This window comes from Clupea harengus, chromosome 5 (assembly GCF_900700415.2).
Source record: "Clupea harengus chromosome 5, Ch_v2.0.2, whole genome shotgun sequence".
Taxonomy (NCBI): domain Eukaryota; kingdom Metazoa; phylum Chordata; class Actinopteri; order Clupeiformes; family Clupeidae; genus Clupea; species Clupea harengus.
The window spans coordinates 1915001-1935035 of record NC_045156.1 but is presented as its reverse complement, the minus strand read 5'-3'; the positions used below and the strand labels follow the sequence as shown (position 1 = coordinate 1935035).

The window sequence follows — 20035 nt, the reverse complement described above, 5'->3', positions numbered from 1 at the left end:
TGGGCTAGGTTGACCCAATATTGGGCTGATCCTAAGAAGTGACTGGGTTAAACTAGTAACCCATTTTACTGGGTTAAAATAACCCAGCATTGTGTTGGTCCAATATTTACCCAGCAGTTGGGTTAAAAAACAACCCAATTTGGGTAATAATTATAATATAATAGACTACTGGTCTATTAGACGGTTATGTTGGTTGGGCCTATTTCAGAGTATCCTACTGTATTGAGTGATAAGTCAAACATATCATAAAGCTAGTGGAGGTCATGCGTTGTCTGAATAAGTGTGACTGTAACATATTATTTTATAACACTGATAATTATGGTCACAATTACATGCATTACAATTTAAATAATATGTAGGTAGGCTACACGAGATTGTGATATTTCACCTATAATTATGTATCCTAGGCTACAATAAAAATAGCAATGAGACGGCAAAACTAAGCTACTCGTTACTTTACTTTTACTTAAGGAATGTTTTACTTCACCAAACTCTGAGAATATTTCGTTCAGGCAGGAACAGATCAGCTGATCAGCCACATGACCTACAGCATCCGCAAACATGGCGGCGTCTTTAGCGCTTGTAGTGTTTTGTGAATAAGCGATACAATGTTGTTCAAAAGTTGCATTTTCTTGTTATATTTCCACGTTTCGGTGCCCGTGCATTGCGAAACCGAACACGTTGGTTTAGCCTCGGGCTCAGAATCTTCTGATCAAGTAACAGAAACGGGGAGTTCGAGCTGTGGTTGTGATGCATTGAAAAGAGATGTTGGAGTCGTTGTTGGCGAGGACGTATCAATGCATGCTGAAGATCCCGCAGAGAAATATTCTAAAGGGGCCAATGAAGAAATGGGTGAACATTCTATAGAGCATGACATTCGCAGCAAGGTAGCATTGGGATCTCGAATTTACAGTTCCTAAAGGCTGGTTCTGATTGAATGCATTAAACATGCTTAATCACTGTCGCCTACTGTACATTGCTATCTATGTCCCATGCAACACTCCATGGGAAATCATAGGCTGTAACAGAGATGTGATAGCACTATGATCAACTCATTTGAGGATATTTCCAGCGGTATTTAATTCTTCAATACAAGACCCCTTTTCTCTCTCTCGGTGTCTCTCTGTAGCTGGTTTTGCTCGAATCATCCTGGTTCTTCATGGGAACTGATGACCCAGGTATTCCACCTGACGGGGAGGGCCCTCAAAGGCGAGTGTGGGTTGACTCTGTTTACATGGAGGAACATGAGGTCACCAACCAACAGTTCCAACATTTCGTCAATCAATCTGGCTATGTCACAGAGGTAAGAATAGCACATACCATAGACTTGCATATTATGAATAAAGTCCTCAGACGTGCATACTAATAGGCTAAAGAACAGGTCACAGCTAAAGAACAACTAATTTATGCATGATAGTGCCGTGATCGGTACTCTGAGGCACTATCTTCATCTCTCACTCTCTCTCCAGGCTGAACGTTTTGGAGATTCCTTTGTGTTTGAAGAGCTGTTGACAGAAGAGTTAAAGGGCACAATATCACAAGCGGTAATAAACACCTTTGCCACACATGTTTCTATCTAAACTATTCTATCTATCTATTTGTCACTTGGTGTACACTTCACAGCAACTGTGCATGAATTAGTCTGACCGTAGGGTAAAATTGCTTCAGGACCTCGTCATAAGTGTACTTACAGTTTTTTCCAATCATTTTAAATCTTGTACCTATACCATGTTCACATTCCCAAAACACTTAACACATCGAGCACACCAGTAGACCATGTGAACCAAACTGTGGAAACTTGCCCCTATGCTTAGATACAAATGCCGTCAATGACACCTTCTTCCAAAGTTCATGAATACCTGTCCCATTCAATATTCACTACCAGCAAAACACTGTGGAACTACAGCATGTTTTGCCAATGTTTAGATACTCTGTTCAGAACAGTTAACTTTCAGTTCAAAACCTTACTTACAGTAATTTAGATCACTGTAGATGGAAAGATGCTTTGTTTAGACAGACAAATTAAATTATATGCTTGAATAAGAAAAAGTATTCTTATTTTAGCAGAAAGTTTATTTAGATTATTTAGTTTGTTTTGGCTTGCAGACTTCTCACTATCTCTAATAGTAATAGAGTCAACAGAACGCACACATAGATGTAACTGTTCCTGAAGAGCTGTTTCCACTATTACAGTACTGCTCTTTATGTGCAATATGCAATTCTTCAATTTAATTACAGTAAATTTGCCACACTCAATTTTGACATCTATTGTGAGAGGCAAACACTGTCTTCAGATACTTTGCTTGGATTGACGTATTTCCAAGATGCAATGCAGAGGAGAATGTTAGCGTAAATGCGAAGTTCAAACATGTAAAAGTTTGACACCAAATGCAGAGGACAGAATGGATCAGCATTACTGTAGGGCTACAGCAGACTTCTAGTGGTATTATAGTACTTTGGTAGACTGTATCTTGTGTTGATGTATGTAATTTACTGCATTGGAAATACTGCAGTAAATACGTAGCATATTCATGCCTTTTTGTTGTAATGTAGTAAGCCTATATAGTGCAGTAACACATGCAATTTTATCATATGGCTGTAATGAAACATATTGCAGCATTTTAGAATTATTTGTTTACTGTCATATTACAAACTTTATTACTGTAGTCCAAAGAAGTGTTTGTCTGTGTGTGTTTTTTCTCTTTTTTTAATGCAACACTGCAGTAATCTATGCTAAACTGGAGGACACAGCAACATCTTATAGATGCAATTAGCAATGCTTCAAGTTGTTAAGTGTTTTTTAGGTCATTGTACTCTGAGAAGGAACATGTGTTAAAGTTACGGCAGAATTGATTGTGGTGTGGTTGTTGTAGTGCATTTTGCACCAAAGGATAACTGATATGCAGAGGTGTGTGTCTGTAAAGCCCACTGTGTTAAGTGTTTGGGAAAAGTATCCATGGTATAGGTACAAGAACTAAAATGATTGGAAAAAACTGTAATAGCAGTGTGTAACGTCTGCAGGTGGCTGCTGCCCCCTGGTGGTTGCCAGTGAAGGGAGCTAACTGGAGTCATCCTGAGGGTCCTGGTTCCTCCATCTCAAACAGGTACTTGTAAATCTATAACACATGTAGCTTCATTCACAAATAACAATCTGACACATCCTATAGCTTATGTCTGGTGCCATGTCAGTGAATCATCATAGCTCTTGGAGGATGGAATGATGTACTCGTTTAGTGGGCATTGTCGTTGAACAACTATCATCATTAAATGATGTAGATACTATCATTTTGAACAGTTTCTCATCAGCAGTGTCCATCATAATTACCTGAGAATTACCTGAGGATTCAATCTATTTGAGAAACTGTTTTGAACGTTACCTGATGTACAGTTGTTAGGACTTGTAGCCCTTATAGAAATTTTGTATTTATGCAATTTACTTATATTTTGTGTTAAGTAATTGTATAACAACCACAATAGAATAGATATTCATTAATATATGTGACACACAGACATGCGTACAGTTTTGCTCATAGTGTTCTGATATGATGACTTTGCTATTAGAACATCATGTGTGCTTGGGTTTCCTTATGTAGAACCTGTGATGTGTAGTCCCTTCTTAAACATCATGCTACTTGGCGATGTGACTTGTAACAGTTGGAATTAGAACCACTAGGGGTCAGCACCCACACGCCCTTCATCTTGTCGTAAAAGGGGGGTGATCTGTTATGCTGTATTAGGCCGCTCCACCTTTTGTAACAACTATGTTGGTTCATACCAGTACTTGCTGGAAAATCGCTTTTGATAAAAGTTTCAGCCAAAAGTGTATGTGTAACATTCTCTCTCTTTCTTTCTTTCTTTCTTTCTTTCTTTCTTTCTCTCTCTGACTGTCTCTCTCTATGTATATACATTTTTCTCTTGATATGTTTGATATCTATGGATTGTTTACTTCCATTTTCTGTGTTGGTCTCTCTCTCTCTCACTCACACACACACACACACACACACACACACACACACACACACACACACACACATTCTCTCTCTCCACCTCTGTCGATTTAGGCTGGATCACCCTGTTCTACATGTGTCATGGAAAGATGCCCAGGCCTACTGCAAGTGGGCCAAGCGGAGGTTACCCACAGAAGCGGAGTGGGAGTATGCATGCAGGGGAGGGTTACAGGACAGGTGGGTGTCTGTGTGTTGTGAGGGCTTGTATTTTAGTGAGCCGTAGTTTGTTTCTTTGCTCTGGTATGTGTAAATTACTGTTACTAAAGTATTTAGGGGTTGTGTTGGAGTGAATGTATGGCTCTTACTATGTTTCAGACTGTACCCTTGGGGAAACAAACTGCTGCCTAGAGGACAGCACTATGCTAATCTGTGGCAGGGGGACTTCCCTACTGAAAACACTGGAGAGGACGGCTACATCAACTCCTCACCGGTGAGGATAAGGATGACTTTAAGCTAATGATATCATAGATTGATTACTGGATGAAAGCTGGAAATGTGCAGTGATGAGTGTGAATGCATTTATATTTATTCACCGTGTCATATTGCATTCGCTTCCTTTTACAGGTGATGTCATTTCCTGCTAATGGCTTTGGCCTGTATGAAATGGTAGGAAATGCCTGGGAGTGGACTGCTGACTGGTGGACTGTACATCACACACCAGAGGAGAAACGCAATCCGGTGAGACACACACACACACACACACACGTACTTTGTGTTGTGCTTTGTATAGCCACTTATTTATACCCTCAATCTGCAGACAGGACCAGCCTCTGGTTCAGACCGCGTGAAGAAAGGAGGGTCATATATGTGTCACAAGGTACATAGTTTTTGTCTGTTGACATATCTGTGTGTGTGTTTTTCTTTTAACACCTTACGAAGTCCACATCCACCTTGATTACCTAATTAAATCTGACAATGTGTAACAGATGGACCTCCCACTTGGCCTCACTTTCTCCTCCCTCTTACTCACACCTTTCTGCTTTTCTCTCTTGCTCATCCTGCCCTCTCTGCCTGTCTCTGTCCTCTGTGCCCCCCCTTCTCTCTCTCTCTCTCTCTCTCTCTCTCTCTTTCTCTCTCTCTCTCTCTCTGTCTCTTTCTCTCTCTCTGTCTCTCTCTGTCTCTCTCTCTCTGTGCCCCCCCCTTTCTCTCTCTCTCTCTCTCTCTCTCTCTTTTTCTCTCTCTCCAGTCTTACTGTTACAGATACAGATGTGCAGCTCGCAGTCAGAACACCCCTGACAGCTCAGCCTCCAACCTGGGCTTCCGCTGTGTGGCAGACCCTGCCTGAACTGAACTCCCTGGGCAGAATTTGTGAGCTAATCCCCGGAGCCCATGCCAGCATAGCGCAGGAGGCTTGTCCAATGTGGGAGACTGGGGATGACAGAAGCCATGCTGCCTAGAAGCACAAAGTTGAGTTCAAAGTAGGACTCTGGCCGAGAATGGTGCTAAGGGTCCAAAAGCCTAAGAAAACAGAAGCACTTTGGAGAGGAAAAGTACTGTTTGTTAGGAATACAGGATAATAAGCAAGGTGTTCTGATCATTCCTTTTGAGTTTCAGGGTATGAGTGCCATAACCCCCAAATGTATGACTAGCAGAACAGTAGTTCACCCATTTTATTTTATATATGTTGGAATAAATAAGAGTTATAAATAATCAACTGTGCTCCTCTGGCCTCTTTTCTGTTCTTCTACAAACATGTTTCCCTGCAGGGTTGTATACGTTGCACAACATAGAAATTTTCAAATACGGGAAGGAGTTTGAAAAAAGAAGCACATAGAGGAAGGAAAGGCAAGCAGAAGGACGTGTGTCTCTGCACGCAGTATCTCTTTTTCTAGCTCTGAGGTTTTAGAAAGGCCGTTGAAAAGGTGTTGCAACTCTTTAGGCTGTGTTTGGTATGGTAAGCCAAATGAGGACATTGATGAATAGGCCTGAATCAGGGAGTTGGAGAACATGTGACCACCACAACCTGTCACCCTGGAGTGTGATGCACTCAGTGGTAAAACGTTAACTGGGGGTGTGAAAATGTAGGCTCGTGCGTCTGCACTATGTGATTATGGGGAAAGTACATTTGAGGAAGTCTAGTCGTTCTGTTTCTGCACGCTACACTGGCAGTGTGAAGTGACAATAATGCAACTGAAAATATGGGCTCTGCCAACACGGCTTCTGTCAGTTCAAGGACATCACATTAGGAATTACTTTGAATTTTATGTTCTTACTAACAACGAAACCAAGCTCAAGGATAAAAAATAAATAAAGCTATGTTATGTAGCATTACATATATTCTATATGAGAGAGCTGATGCTCTGCATTCACACAGTACATCTTAAACGGACACACACACACACACACAAACAGACCCTTGACATGCATAACAGTCAGTTTGGTGGTTTCTGTGGTGGAAATATAACACATTTAATTCTGCAATGCTATATTTAGAATAGACAAAACACATTTGTATTTATTTCATTCTTTATTTTAAATGTGCAATTTCTTCTGAATGTCATCCCAGCTGTTCATCTGACATCAAGCGATTTAGGTTTTTTTGGGGGGGGGGGGGGGGGGTTGTGTGAACTGCTGTGTAAACTGCAACCACAAGAATTCTTGTGGAATTAATATTTATCAATGTAGGTAAGGACCACTGGCCTGTATTGATCAACATCTAAATGTGTGAGGGGTTTGCACTAGTGTGTATAGAGGTCTGTCCTCACTCAATTCTGTTTTCAGTTGATTCAGTCACACACAGTTGTTCGCAGGCCTCCAGTTGCCTGGAGAAGAGCTCGTGGTCTTCACGGGCTGTGTGGAGCTGCTTCTCACACCAGTCGACCAGAGAGCTTCTCAGCAGTGTCACCTTGCATTTGTTGAAGCACCCAATCTAGTAAACAACAGTGATAATAGCACAATGATCAGTCACAATGGTCCCATGAGGCCCATGAACGTGACGAATGATGCTGAAGTGTGGGGACGGCTGGGCCTCACCTCCTCCTTGGCAATAGAAGAGATTTGGTCAAAATCCTTCTCGACCACTTTCTTCACCTCTTCCATCTTCAGTGAGAGAAAGAGAGAGAATGAGTGGGAAGGAACGAACTCACTGAGAGCTTTCATGACTGAATTCTTGACTCATGAATGCCGACCATGACGTATCCCACTAGTGTGAGTAATGCTTTGAAATGGTTACATTTGTCTCCAAATATGTCTTTTTGGAAGTTGCATGGATGTCACAATTATACATCGTTATGATATGCTTTCTGTATTTCTTTGGGGGGGGAATTAGGTTAAACATTGACCCTTTGAATACCTTTCCTAATTTAATTTGATTAATGGATAACAGACTGACAAAATGACCACACACCACTGAGTATCTGTGTGCCAATGCGGTACACTTACAATGGCTTTCTTGTTGGGTTTTGCCTTTTCTGCATTTTTGACGGCTGTCTCCAACTCCACTAGTTTGCAAGTTCTTCTGAAAAGCATATCCTACAACACAAAAGTACCCTCAACTAATTCATCATTGACACAACTAAACCAAAAAGATTAGAAATACAAGTCAAATACCAATTATTCAACCCAATGTAATCTAGCATAAAGAGTTGCCAGTTCAGATGTACAGTACTGTGCAAAGGTTTTGGGCATGTTTCACAACGCAGTTATTTGCTATCTTCTGCATTCTGTGTGTCAATAGGAAAATTCATATTTAGATTTAAACATTAAACATTATTTTTGAAATTACTGAAATCAGTTTAGGTATTATTGGTTTGCTGCACTTTGTATGTTGTTAATTGCTAAATTAAAACTATTCATGTAACTTTGAAAGTATCATGACTTTACAGAATTGTTTAAAACTTTTGCACAGTACTGTATATATTTGATATATTTACTGTATGTATTTGTGGAGGACCCGTTCAAACCTTCTTAGCCTCTTGACCACGGTATTCCATGTCTAGGCCCAGCCCCAGGGTGGACAAATTATTGTCAGCCACCTTTTCAAAGTTCCTCTATGAACAAAACATCATAGAAAAACAATACAGACCCTCTCCTTCTCAAATATGGTCTTTGCAAGTTAATAATAATAGTAGTACATATATTGGATCAAATACAAATCCTACCTTAACTGCATCAATTACTTCTGAGAGCTTCATGCAAATCCTGTAAACAACCGCCACGCACATTCAGAGATTAGGGCAATGGTGCCGATTGTGTTAGTAGGTATACACTTTCTTTCTGATTGTGTTAGTAGGTATACACTTTCTTTCTGATTGTGTTAGTAGGTATACACTTTCTGTATTCCTGTCAAACTTACTTGGAGAAGTTCCCAGCATCAGAGCCCTCTTGATTCACACACAGATGAAGGGAGGTGGAAAGATGCCCACAAGCCACAGCTAATTCTGGAACATCAGAACGCACAGAGGTTAAAATGTGCCTCGTCAGAAATACCCAATCACCACTCGTCTGTCATGAAGAATTTTGTGACTATTTTTCTTACTTTGCTCTGACAGCACGACCTCAAGGAATTTCTGGTAGAGATGAACATGATAGCAGAGACAAAACTTAAATCAAACTTAACCAGGCGTAACTTCAACACATAAACGATGTGGTATGGTATTTAAATGAAGGTTCTTACTTGAATCCAACAGCACATACAATTATTTTGTTATTCTTTTTTGCGAAGAGAAAGACAGAAGACCTACCTCAGTGGCAGTCTTACTGAACTGAGTCATGCTCAAATTGTTATTCCTCTCATTTTGGAAGAAGTCATCAAGATCCTAGGAATGAAATCAATAATGTGGTCATCAGGTGTATAATCACAGTGTGTGATACAATACTTTATAGAAATGTTACAGTTGCCTTTACGTTTGTCATTAACTCTAGTTTCTCAGATTAAACAACTTTGCTTATTGCACCTAACAGAACTTATCTACACACTCCTTCACTCGTACTGCAACAACGAAACATTCTGCTGTTTGCTGTTACAGTGTGTCTACATAGCCTTGTGAGGATCTTGGACCTTGTGGTTTTCTTTCCTCAGCTCCCCCACAGCCTGGCTGAGTCGACTGAAGATGCCCTTATGCACACGTTGTTTCCCTGGAGGCTGAAGAACACATATCGCTTTCAGGAAAATGGAGACAGGTAGAGTGTGGTACAGTGTTTAATGATGACACTGGATACGGGTGAGGAGGCAAAACAAAGAACCATTCACTTTGTTTTGTTTGAACCTTGTCTTACTCAAGTAATTAAGACAATAACCTGCATGACACATATTTTGAACACTCTAAGTTAGCCTAGCTCCACTATGAAGGAAATGGAACTACACTTTGAAGTTGCGCCTTGAAGTTGTTCTCTAAGGAATCATGAGTGTGTTGGATAATAGTTGCATCATAACAATGGCATTTCAAACAAGGTTGCATTTATTTATTATTATTTATTTCATTTTGAATGAACCTGCAGAATTTACTGGAATGGAAAAAGTACTCTTGACGATATACAGATGTGTGGGAAGTGAAAGCTTGATTGGGACTTTTGTGGCTGTTATCCTCACTATCTCTCAAACAAACTGACTGGAAGGAAGTGAAAAAAAGGGTTTGTATTTGCTTCACCTCTGAGTTGGTCAGCAGACTTTCTAGGGCCTTGTTTTTGCTGAGAGTGCTGTGATTGGCCACTTGCTGCAGATAAATCTCCAGGGCTTTGCAGTAGGACTTCCAATCATCTCCGAGGGCCAGGAAACCTGACAGATCCACAGACAAGGTGCACAGGCTTGGGATCACACAGGCTAATGGCAGGCCCAGCTTTACTCCTTCTCAGCCCAGTTATTAAATGGCACTACATCAATTGTATAATACACATAACAGAAAAGTAGTTAATATAACTTTAACTAAAAGTAGTTCCCATAATCAATATTTATGTGTACATAGCAAACATTTTTTATCTATAATTGTTTATTGAACTGGGTCTGAACATGGGGGTACACGAGTGCTCCCTACCAAGTTGTTTCAGAGCTTTGGCTTGTGCTTGGGACTGAGGAGATGACAGTGGTTTTCCTGGAAGCGGTGGGAACTATCAAAAAGAGACAAAAAAGACTGGTTTTAAAGCCACATCCCATGACATGGATACGAGGCATACATGCCCCACTAATAAAAAGCACTTATCCATAAAAACAGGCCCATCATGCACCAGGGCTAATGTGTTAAGAGGTCATGAATGTCCCAACCCAGTGTCAGGGTCAGTACACAAGGCTTTGGGTTAGGCATGAGAACGGTAAGGTACTGACTATGACCCCCTGCAGTCCAGGCACATCCTCTTGACTGAACAGACTCTGCTGCAGCCACTCAAAGTCCTCAAACGTGCGGCAAACGCAGACCCCCACGTCACTGTTTAGCTACTCAGAGAAGGGAAAGAGGGGACAGAGAGAAGGAGAGAGAGAGGAGAGATTAAAACACGAGTAGAAGAATTGATAACATGTATGGTAAGTTATTGGGTATAAGATTGGGATGTGAGTTTTGGCTGACCTTCTGAGAGGTGATGGTGAAGATGAGGGCATCTCCATCCTCAGTGACCTCTGTGACCCTGATGCTGTCTGCGCTGATGCTCAGACCCGATTCCTCCTGAGATCAGTGGGGGTCCGTGCAGAGCACAGTAAGAGTGCACAACAACATGGGAATTACAGGGTGAACAGTAACATATTGCATTCGACAATCAAACACACATAAATACAACACAACAGCACACACAACCCCACACAGTCCGAAGACATTGTGTATGCAGGTGAAACTGTGACGAGGCAAAATGTATCATTTGAGTTCACAGAAAAGTTTAGTCTACTTTAAAACCTCACAGAGTTTCTATCCTCTCTTTAGAGCCTTTTAAATTATTAGGAATTATAGATTACTTAAAGTTCACATTGAAAAGAGGCAATGAAGATATGGAGCTTAACTCAGCGGCACATACTATTGCAACTTTTGTTTCACAGTTCACAGAAATTGACAGAATCTTGATATAACAACTTATAACATAAAATGTTGTGTCCCATAAGTACATAGCCATGACATACAGCATGTATTATTGTTTAAACACTGATCATTTCAGTTCACGCAAAGTGATTCCACTCTACTGTCATCACAGGATAGCTGTCATGTGACCATGTGATGATCACGAGCAGTAAAGCTGTGGAAATGTCATTGAAGTCTTACCATTTTCTTCTCGTGTAATTATGTGTCTTAATGCCTCCTCCAAAAATCCTTTACGTGATCTTCAGATTCTTTACCTTCAACGTCCTCTGGTATAGAAGAGAATTCCACAAAGACTATTCCACTGCATGAACCACAGTCATCAAAAAAACGTCTGAGCTGACAGGATTTCCTTTAGGTTAAAGGTCCCCATTGCCTCATAAATGTGTTTTCTAGAAGAGCAAAAAAAGGGAGACAGACAGAGAGGGTTACTGAGTAACAGCCATTTTACAGGAGGAATGAGAGCACACACAGCATGGACTATTGGTGGACCATTCTATCACTGACGAACACTTTTGTTCAATTCCTTTTCAAAAAGTATTGAAATTGTGTCAAATCTGTAGAAAATAATAATTGTGACGTTAACATCTGTGAAATCTACACAAATGAGTGTAATCTTGAGCATTTGTCAAGTCAGTGATGGACAGACAATGGCAGTTGTGTTTAACTTGAAGTACAGGAACACCACATCCTGTTTTTCAACAAACCAGAAAGACAGAAATACAATCAGGTGACAAGACAAAACATTATCGTTATCCTAAGGACCAAAAAACAAAAAAAGTGTACCAAGGGCAGCAGTTAACAGTTTTGCTAATGTGGCTGAACACACACACATACACACACACACACACACACACACACACACACACACACACACACACACACACACACACACACACACACACACACACACATACACACAAATAACGACACACAAACAAATACACAATACAAATGCTTGTATGGGAGGAGAATTCACAGGGTATGGGTGGGGGCGGGTGACCAGTGAGGAATTGAAACATCACTTTTCACACATCAGGTGTGTCACTTCACACACAAGTGTGGTTATTTCTGTGTGTGAGAACTGAGGGGAAATGTAGCGGTCTGACTATGCTTCTCTCTCTTGATCGGTCTTTGTACACTTGATCTATCGCTTCTCTTCTCTCTTTTTTTTACTTTTACAGTTCAAATTTTTTCCTGTTCCATTGTGTTGCTCCAACTCAAAAGTCAGAGAAATGTGTGAGATATGCTGTGTGTCTGTGGAGGGCATGGATGTGTAGTAGTTTTATTGAAAATGTTTATAGTCCGCTAGTCGCTGCATCATTATTGTCCAGCAGTTCAGCTGAAAGCAGAAGTGTATTGCTATTGCTCATCTTGACCACTTGTTCCACGTGATGTCATGTTGCAGGGGATGGCTGTGAATGACCAATCAAATGAGGAGAGTAAAGTGACTGTATGAGGAGAAAGGCTGTGACATCAGTGTTTGTATGTGGGACTGTGAAGCTGCAAGCACCCTTGGTGTGAGTGAGAGAGAGAAAGAGGGAGACTGCAAAGGCACCTGTCAGTAAGAATGTGGATGATTGTGTTTATCTTGTGCTGGGTGGTCAGAATCAAAGCAGGTGAGTCAATACTACACCCAGCTGAGTTATGACTTTCCAAAGCAGTCTCTACATTTTCATTGCTACTCATACACTTTCAGAGTGTACATACTTTACAATGTGACCTGCACACTTTCAGAGAGAGCATACATTCTGTGTTGCCTTCTTTACAAGGATCAATGAAACTGTGATTGAACGAATTGTATCATCTACACAAAATTCAACTCATCATGACACACACTAACTAATCCTTTATATTGTTGTGTAATGTGCTGCAAGCTCTCAAACAAGGAATAAGTAATCATATGATTATGTACACGTACAGCCTGCCTTAATTACAGTAAATCTGTTGATTAAATGCATTGAGACATCTTTGGATCTTTATGTGAGGAGTAATCCAAGCCTTTTTGTGTTTCCAAAGCATGTGATCTACAAGTTACAACTAAATTGAAAGTCACCAAATACTCTGGAGAGTCTGTTCTCCTGCCCTGTTCCTGCACTCATCTCCAGGCTGAACCTCAGGGTGTCAGATGGTGGAAGGGCCAAAGGCAGATTGATCCAACTAAACCTGCAGACAAGATTCAGATGACTAATCAGGATTCCCCTGGAAATCTCTCCCTGCTCATATCAGACCTGACTAAGGAGGATGAGGGGCAGTACAGATGTGAAGGTCACCAATACAGCTACAGAGACTTCACACTCACAGTTACAGGTAGGACATTAATAACAAAAACCTTTCAGACACCTGATATGATTTACCATTTTACCGAAACTGACACTGTTAGAATGACAAATGATTTCCCCAAGCTTCAGAAATACAATTCATGATGTTGTTCTATCATATGTTTTTGTAAAAGAAATACAAGAAATAGTTTGTATATTGCCATATGAAAAAATCTGTAAACTGAAGAACAAGAACTGTAGAAAATGACTGTGTGTACCGTTTTAGCTTCCTCTTCTTCTGGTATCTGATGCAACACCCCGTTCAGTGCCTGCATTATTTTCGTATTTGTCCTTCAATAAGACTCTCAGATTCTGTATATGCAGTATCGTTTTTTTTCTCCATTTGATATATGTTTTCAGAGCAGGAGCAGTTTGTTGCTCTTTTCAACATATGTACAAACACAAGTACGAGTACATGACAAGTGTGATTTCTATATGTGTTTTTACAGACCTTTCTCATAGGTTGCCTTTACATTAGAACACACAGAATGTGTTTTAAGTGTCATGTTTATTCCAGGATGCACTCTAATGGAACAGCTCATAACACTTCAGATTAAGAGAAACTCAGGAGAATCTGCACTGCTGCCCTGCCTCTGTTCTTCTCTGCGTGCCAAACCTGAGAGTGTGAGATGGATGACCACCAGCAGGAGTGGATCCATGGATACTGAAATATCTAACACAACTGGGCCCTATAGAGGCAGAGTTCAGATGTTAAACCGCCATTCACCAGGAAACGTCTCTCTACTCATATCAGACCTGAGTGAGAAGGACCAGGGAACCTATATATGTATTGTTGATACACACTCTACAAAATATGTTAACCTCCTGGTCAAAGGTATGCAATTAGCTTTATTCTATGGTCTGATTGTCGATAGTTTAAGTCATTAACATAATCCCACTTGACCCCTCATTAAAATAACATTCTTATTGTTCCATATCTTCATCCAATGTCACCAGCAAACACATCGACAACTAAATCATCTCCTGGAAAAAAAACACCAGCAATTAAGGAAAAAGGTTTGTCCCATTAACAACAGTGCCTGCATTTTTTCCCTATTTGTCTTTGAATAAGACTCTAATCCCACTTGACCCTTTATTAAAATAACGTTCTTATTGTTCCATATCTTCCTCCAATGTCACCAGCAAACACATACTAACTAAATCACAACTAAATCATCTCCTGGAAAACAAACACTAGCAACCAAGGAAAAAGGTTTGACCCAATATCAACAGTGCAGTTTAAATTCCTATGTCTAGACCTCTTCTTTATTGAACCTTAATTGGTGGAATCTGAACGAGTTGACAATTAAACGTTGAAACTGAATGTTCATATCTTGTCCCGGGCTGAACCCTTTGGTATGTGATGTATGGGGCCCTTTAGGTTTGGGCAGTGTGCAGTTTGTGTGTTTTTAAAACCTCTCTCTGCAGCTGACTGCTTGTTATTCCAGCCAGTGCAGTGTGTTGCTCTCGAGCACTGGCCCCTCTGCCCATTATTATTAGACATTAGATATGGAATACCTCTCATTCACAATCAACTTTATTTGCTGGCTAGTTTTAATTTCTTCCAGCTTTAGCAGTGCCTGCACTGTGATGTGCTGGGGCTAACTCCTAGCCTCTGGTAGTCTCTGGTGTAGTGCACCCATTAGTGCCCTTGCCTTGCTTGGTCATGTTAACATCTGTACAAGGAATGCATCTGGAGACAACCATAGTTCAATCTGGACTACATATACGGGCGACTGATTACGGCTTTAACAACATTTGAAATGTAGTCACCAACACAAATACCTCCTGAAGGAGGGGCTCGGGACAGTATTGCACGTCTCTGTTGAAAAGTCCAAGAAGATGCAGAAGTTAGAGGTGGGTCTTACAGGAAAAGCTTTGAGCAAAGCTGTGTTTATTTCTAGACTCTCGGAGTAACGGTGAAACCAAACCACCTTTCTACATATTCATCATTGCTGCTGTGCTCCTGTTGCTGCTGCTGCTGGGAGGAGCTATATTCCTATACATGAGACACAAAGGTAGACTAACACACACACACACACACACACGCAAACACACACACAAACACACACACACACACACAAATACACACACACACACACACACACACACACAAATACACACACACACACACACACACACACACACACACACACACACACACACACACACACACACACACACACACACACACACACACACACACAGGCAGAGAGAGAAAAATAGGCATCTTTTAATGCAAATCTCTTTGTTCCATTAGGTCAAAAAGGGAAATGTACAAAATCAGGACAGAGGCATGAGGAAGACCAGGTAGTTTAAGTTGGTCTTTACAATAACTCTAGCTGTATATTGTGTGTTAACCCATATGGAAATATGGATGCATGTTGTGTTTAATCGATATGAAAATGGCTTGTGGCAATGTGTGGTCTTTTTTTATCAGAAGCTGGCTGTATATGTGTGTGTGTGTCTGTCTGTGTGTCTTGGTATGTCTGTGTGTGTGTGTATTTGGCTTTTTATCAGAAGTGTATATGTGTGTGTGTGTGTGTGTGTGTATGTGTGTGTGTGTGTGTGTGTTTGTGTGTCTGTCTCTGTGTGTGTCCATTTGGCTCACTAACCTCATGTCTGCATAGAAAAACGTTTTATATTTGTGTTTGCTCTTGGTGGCCTCTTGACTTTCTTAGGACGACACCAGGGTGTACTGCACTGTTCAGGACACCATAGAGGACAGATCCACACAAGCAGAAGAGGAGGTAAAGTTGATTCAAACGCCCTTGTTCAATGGAGGATGTGTTTTAGGGCTGAACTTTTGTACGGTTGTACATGCAAACAGCATGCAGTGTGTGGTGTACCTGCCAAACAAAATGACCTGTTATTTTCTGTAGGATGACGTGACTTACTCAACTGTTGTCCATGATAAAAAACCCAGAGTAGTCCAAGTGGAGATGGACACAGGTGACGACACAGAATATGCCAAGATCAAAACCAGATGAGCCATGACACCCCCACAGACCACCACACTTTGTTCATGTAAGCACATGAGTGTTTTCAGTGTAAGAGTTTTTATTACGCTCACATTTATAGTTTGCTAAACTAACTAGTCATGCAATTATCACTTGGATTTATAATGCTATTCATGACATTTTCAATTCAGATTTGAACATGTGCCTGTTATAATAAATGCTGATACATGTTAGCCTCTCTCTAAGCAGCAATGAAATGTTAGTTATGCCTGTTACTGGAAAACTCTTGCGTTGATGTATAAATTAGTTCATTGTTATCAATATATCTGTCGTCTATTTTCTGTAAATGAGAATGCATTATAAATGTATATGTAGATACAGATAATGCAGGGTGTATATTTTGAACAAATAAAATATTTTCTAATGAAACATGAATGGGTTAATGTCGGGGACCACAGCATCTCTATCTTGTGCAAAACTTTTCAAGAATGCTAAAGAGTTTTGAGCTGTGTACAGTACGGCTCTTTTAAGGGGGCCGATTTACCTCGAAGACCAACCAGTTTGCATTTGTGTGCAGCATGACTGCACAGCTCTGTCTTTACTCCTGAGTTATCCTACAGATTCAGTGGGGCAGGTCGGGGTGTTTCATTGTAATACAGTTAGATGGGGTGTTTCATTGTAAGACAGTTAGAGGGAGTGCTACTTCATGGCATTAAGGTGCAGTGACTCACTGCTGGGCATCTGGGCTCACTCTCAGGCTGAGAGATGCTCCTGTGGACTGCACCTCTGAGATGGACACTTCCTGTCAGAATGGTTGTCGGTTGTCATGCAACTTTAGCGGGGTAACAGCGCCCGATTAATCACCTGAATGACCAATGATCTAGCTCCTGTTCTGACCAATCACACCTTATTGCTGATCAGCTTATCCCAATTTGGTTAACTCACTGAAAGAGCCTGAGTAGCATAGACATGTATGACATATGGGTGATGTGAGGAAATAAGAGTGACCTTGTGCATACACACAGCTTATGTGGGCTCTGTCTTTGTAGACAGTTGGAACATTACACACGCCTAATAAAAACCACCGGTTTGGGCTAGAATGTTGCAAATAGTTTAGGTAAGCACAAAATGTGGTTGTTTCATCATAGAGGGAAAGGGAAGTGAAATGGTAGCGAGGTTAAGAATACTTTGACCAAGAATGCGTCATGTAATAAATTGCTGTGTTAGTTTGCTGGATTTGTTTTTACCTAAAAAGGATACGGTCTCGGCAGTAAAAGGGTAAATTGGTAGACCTTTTCACTATTCATATCAGGCTGCATTTCTATCTGCATCTCATTTCCCTATGTAGGACAGTGTTAAAGTGTACTTTATACACTCATCAAGTGTATTAGAAGGTGGTTCATGTTCTCCTCTCTTGAGATTGAAATGTGTGATTCCCTGGTAGACATTTCAACATCGCCCAAAATGAAACACTCCTCTACCCATTGTGTAATATACAATTTTTCAGAATGCACTTCTCTGTCCCAAACTCAGCTTTTTGTATATCCTTATTGCATCTCCAAAAAGCATGCAGCAAATGCTGTTAATACACAGGCAGCTTAGTCTTGATGGAGTCAGAGAGGAGGGCTGCCTGTGATGTTTTGCCCCTTGGAGCAGGAGGGGTGCAGAGCTCACAGAAAGGGGTGGTGATGCTGTATGTGCGCCATCTACTGGTTCAACTCCATCATCACAGCTGACACCACTGAAGCCTTCAAGGGTAGTGTCCATAGAAGCCAGACCTTCCGAATACGGGCAGAAGCTGCCATACATTGTGTTTACTGTCTGAAACAGAAATGTTTTGCTCATTCTATATACCTTGTTTTTTTCTGAATCTAATGCATATACCATCACCACGACAGAAAACAAGGAATCAGGACATCAGGAATGTGATATTTTCAATGTTCTTTCTGGGTTCCATCATTATGGCATTATGGCATCATGATGACATTATAAAAACATTTGAATGAACAAAAATAAATAAATAAATGATGCCTTGTGTCTTTAACAGGGAACTGATGAGTCCCCATAGCGCTGGACATGTTAGCGCGTCCCCCATTGTCCTATGTCGTCAGTTTAGTCTTGCTCTGTTAGAGTATGTGTAAGTATTGACTTGAATGCTGAAATGTGTTCTCTGCATTTGAGAGGCCAGCAGATTTACAAATCAGGGCAATTGCAAGTGCTGAACTTCTTCTGATATTTTTTTAATTGTTTCTTTTTTTTTCACTTCACTGGTTGGCATATGGACGGGTATCTTGCTTGATTTGCTAACCCTAACCCTTATGAAATATAAAATAATTTTGTCAAACATACTCTGCCTCTGAGTTTTGGCCAGACCCACCCGCACACGGTGACTCCGCTCGGTCCCGTCACAGACACAAATGCTTGTATAGGAGGAGAAGTCACAGGAAATGCCAGTAATCTATTGTGTGGGATTGTTGTGAGGAAGCGAGTGTGTGGCCAGTGAAGAAAGTCAGAATTTAGTCTGAGAACGTTTTGTTCTGTGTGAAAACATCATTATTCACATGTCAACTGTGTCACTTCTGGGTAATTCTGTGTGCGCTGAGAACTAAGGAGAAATGTGGCGGTCTGACCACGCTTCTCTCTGTTGAGAGAACAGTCTTTGTACATTTACTCTATGGCCTCTTTTTTTCTCTTACAGCTAAACTAGCAAAAATAGGAGAAATGTGAATGAGATTTGCTGTGTGTCTGTAGAGGGCATGGATGTGTAGTAGTTTTATTTAAAAGTTTCCGCTAGTCGCTGCATCGTTATTGTCCAGCACTTCAGCTGAAAGCAGAAGTGTATTGCTATTGCTCATCTTGACCACTTGTTCCACGTGATGTCATGTTGCAGGGGATGGCTGTGAATGACCAATCAGATGAGGAGAGTAAAGTGACTATGAGGAGAAAGGCTGTGACATCAGTGTGTGTATGTGGGACTGTGAGGCTGCAAACACCCTTGGTGTGTGTGAGAGAGAGAAAGAGGGAGACTGCAAAGGCACCTGTCAGTAAGAATGTGGATGATTGTGTTTTTCTTGTGCTGGGTGGTCAGAATCGATGCAGGTGAGTCAGTACTACACCCAGCTGAGTTATGACTTTCCAAAGCAGTCTCTACATTTTCATTGCTACTCATACACTTCCAGAGTGTACATACTTTACAATGTGAACTGCACACTTTCAGAGAGAGCATACATTCTGTGTTGCCTTCTTTACAAGGATCAATGAAACTGTGATGGAATGCATTGTATTGCCTACACAAAATTCAACTTATTATGACACACACAAATAATTTATATTGTTGTGTAATGTGCTGCTACATACCCACTCTTGCACACCTAACATCTTTAATATTTTCAGTTTTATGAAACGAGCAAGATGTAATCATATGATTATGTACACTTAATTACATTACATCTGTTGAATAAATGCAGTGAGACATCTTTGGATCTATATGTGAGGATTAATCCAAGCCCTTTTGTGTTTCCAAAGAATGTGTTCTACAAAATGAGACAGCAATGGAAGTCACCAAATACTCTGGAGAGTCTGTTCTCCTGCCCTGTTCCTGTTCTGATCTCCAGACACAGAATACCAGATGGTTGAAAGACAGTGTGCAGATTGATCTGACTAAACATGCAGACAGGATTCAGATGACTAATCAGGATTCCCCTGGAAATCTCTCCCTGCTCATATCAGACCTGACTAAGAAGGATGAGGGG

The 20035-nt window shown here is 40.8% G+C and overlaps 4 protein-coding genes across 4 annotated transcripts in view; 3 read left to right on the top strand and 1 right to left on the bottom strand.

Annotated features, from left to right (window-relative positions):
• Window positions 1-499: 499 nt before the first annotated feature.
• sumf1 (sulfatase modifying factor 1) lies at window positions 500-5661 on the top strand. The gene is made up of 9 exons (XM_031567260.2): window positions 500-887; window positions 1130-1303; window positions 1470-1544; window positions 3022-3104; window positions 4062-4184; window positions 4323-4437; window positions 4572-4685; window positions 4765-4824; window positions 5194-5661. The coding sequence occupies exons 1-9, from the start codon at window positions 609-611 to the stop codon at window positions 5290-5292; spliced, it is 1122 nt and encodes a 373-aa protein (XP_031423120.1). The 5' UTR covers window positions 500-608; the 3' UTR covers window positions 5293-5661.
• Window positions 5662-6455: 794 nt separating this feature from the next.
• si:dkey-28n18.9 (sorting nexin-5) lies at window positions 6456-11444 on the bottom strand. Its single transcript, XM_031567259.2, has 14 exons — window positions 11186-11444; window positions 10505-10600; window positions 10267-10374; window positions 9980-10052; window positions 9596-9723; window positions 9007-9090; window positions 8690-8764; window positions 8485-8515; window positions 8302-8386; window positions 8108-8147; window positions 7910-7996; window positions 7389-7478; window positions 6981-7046; window positions 6456-6876 (listed from the first exon to the last, which is right to left on the bottom strand). Exons 1-14 carry the CDS (start codon window positions 11186-11188, stop codon window positions 6709-6711), a joined length of 1134 nt encoding a protein of 377 aa, XP_031423119.2. The 5' UTR covers window positions 11189-11444; the 3' UTR covers window positions 6456-6708.
• An 886-nt stretch (window positions 11445-12330) lies between these two features.
• LOC116220482 lies at window positions 12331-16712 on the top strand. The gene is made up of 8 exons (XM_031567256.2): window positions 12331-12621; window positions 13022-13312; window positions 13841-14158; window positions 14281-14340; window positions 15228-15341; window positions 15584-15633; window positions 16005-16073; window positions 16206-16712. The coding sequence occupies exons 1-8, from the start codon at window positions 12573-12575 to the stop codon at window positions 16311-16313; spliced, it is 1059 nt and encodes a 352-aa protein (XP_031423116.1). The 5' UTR covers window positions 12331-12572; the 3' UTR covers window positions 16314-16712.
• Window positions 16713-19115: 2403 nt separating this feature from the next.
• LOC116220483 overlaps window positions 19116-20035 on the top strand; it is a 14261-nt gene continuing 13341 nt past the window's right edge. The window contains exons 1-2 of the mRNA XM_031567257.2: window positions 19116-19382; window positions 19809-20035. The exon at window positions 19809-20035 is cut by the window's right edge and continues 59 nt beyond it. Of these exons, the coding sequence (XP_031423117.1) occupies window positions 20028-20035 (8 nt within the window). The 5' untranslated portion in view covers window positions 19116-19382; window positions 19809-20027. The remainder of the gene's footprint in view (window positions 19383-19808) is intronic.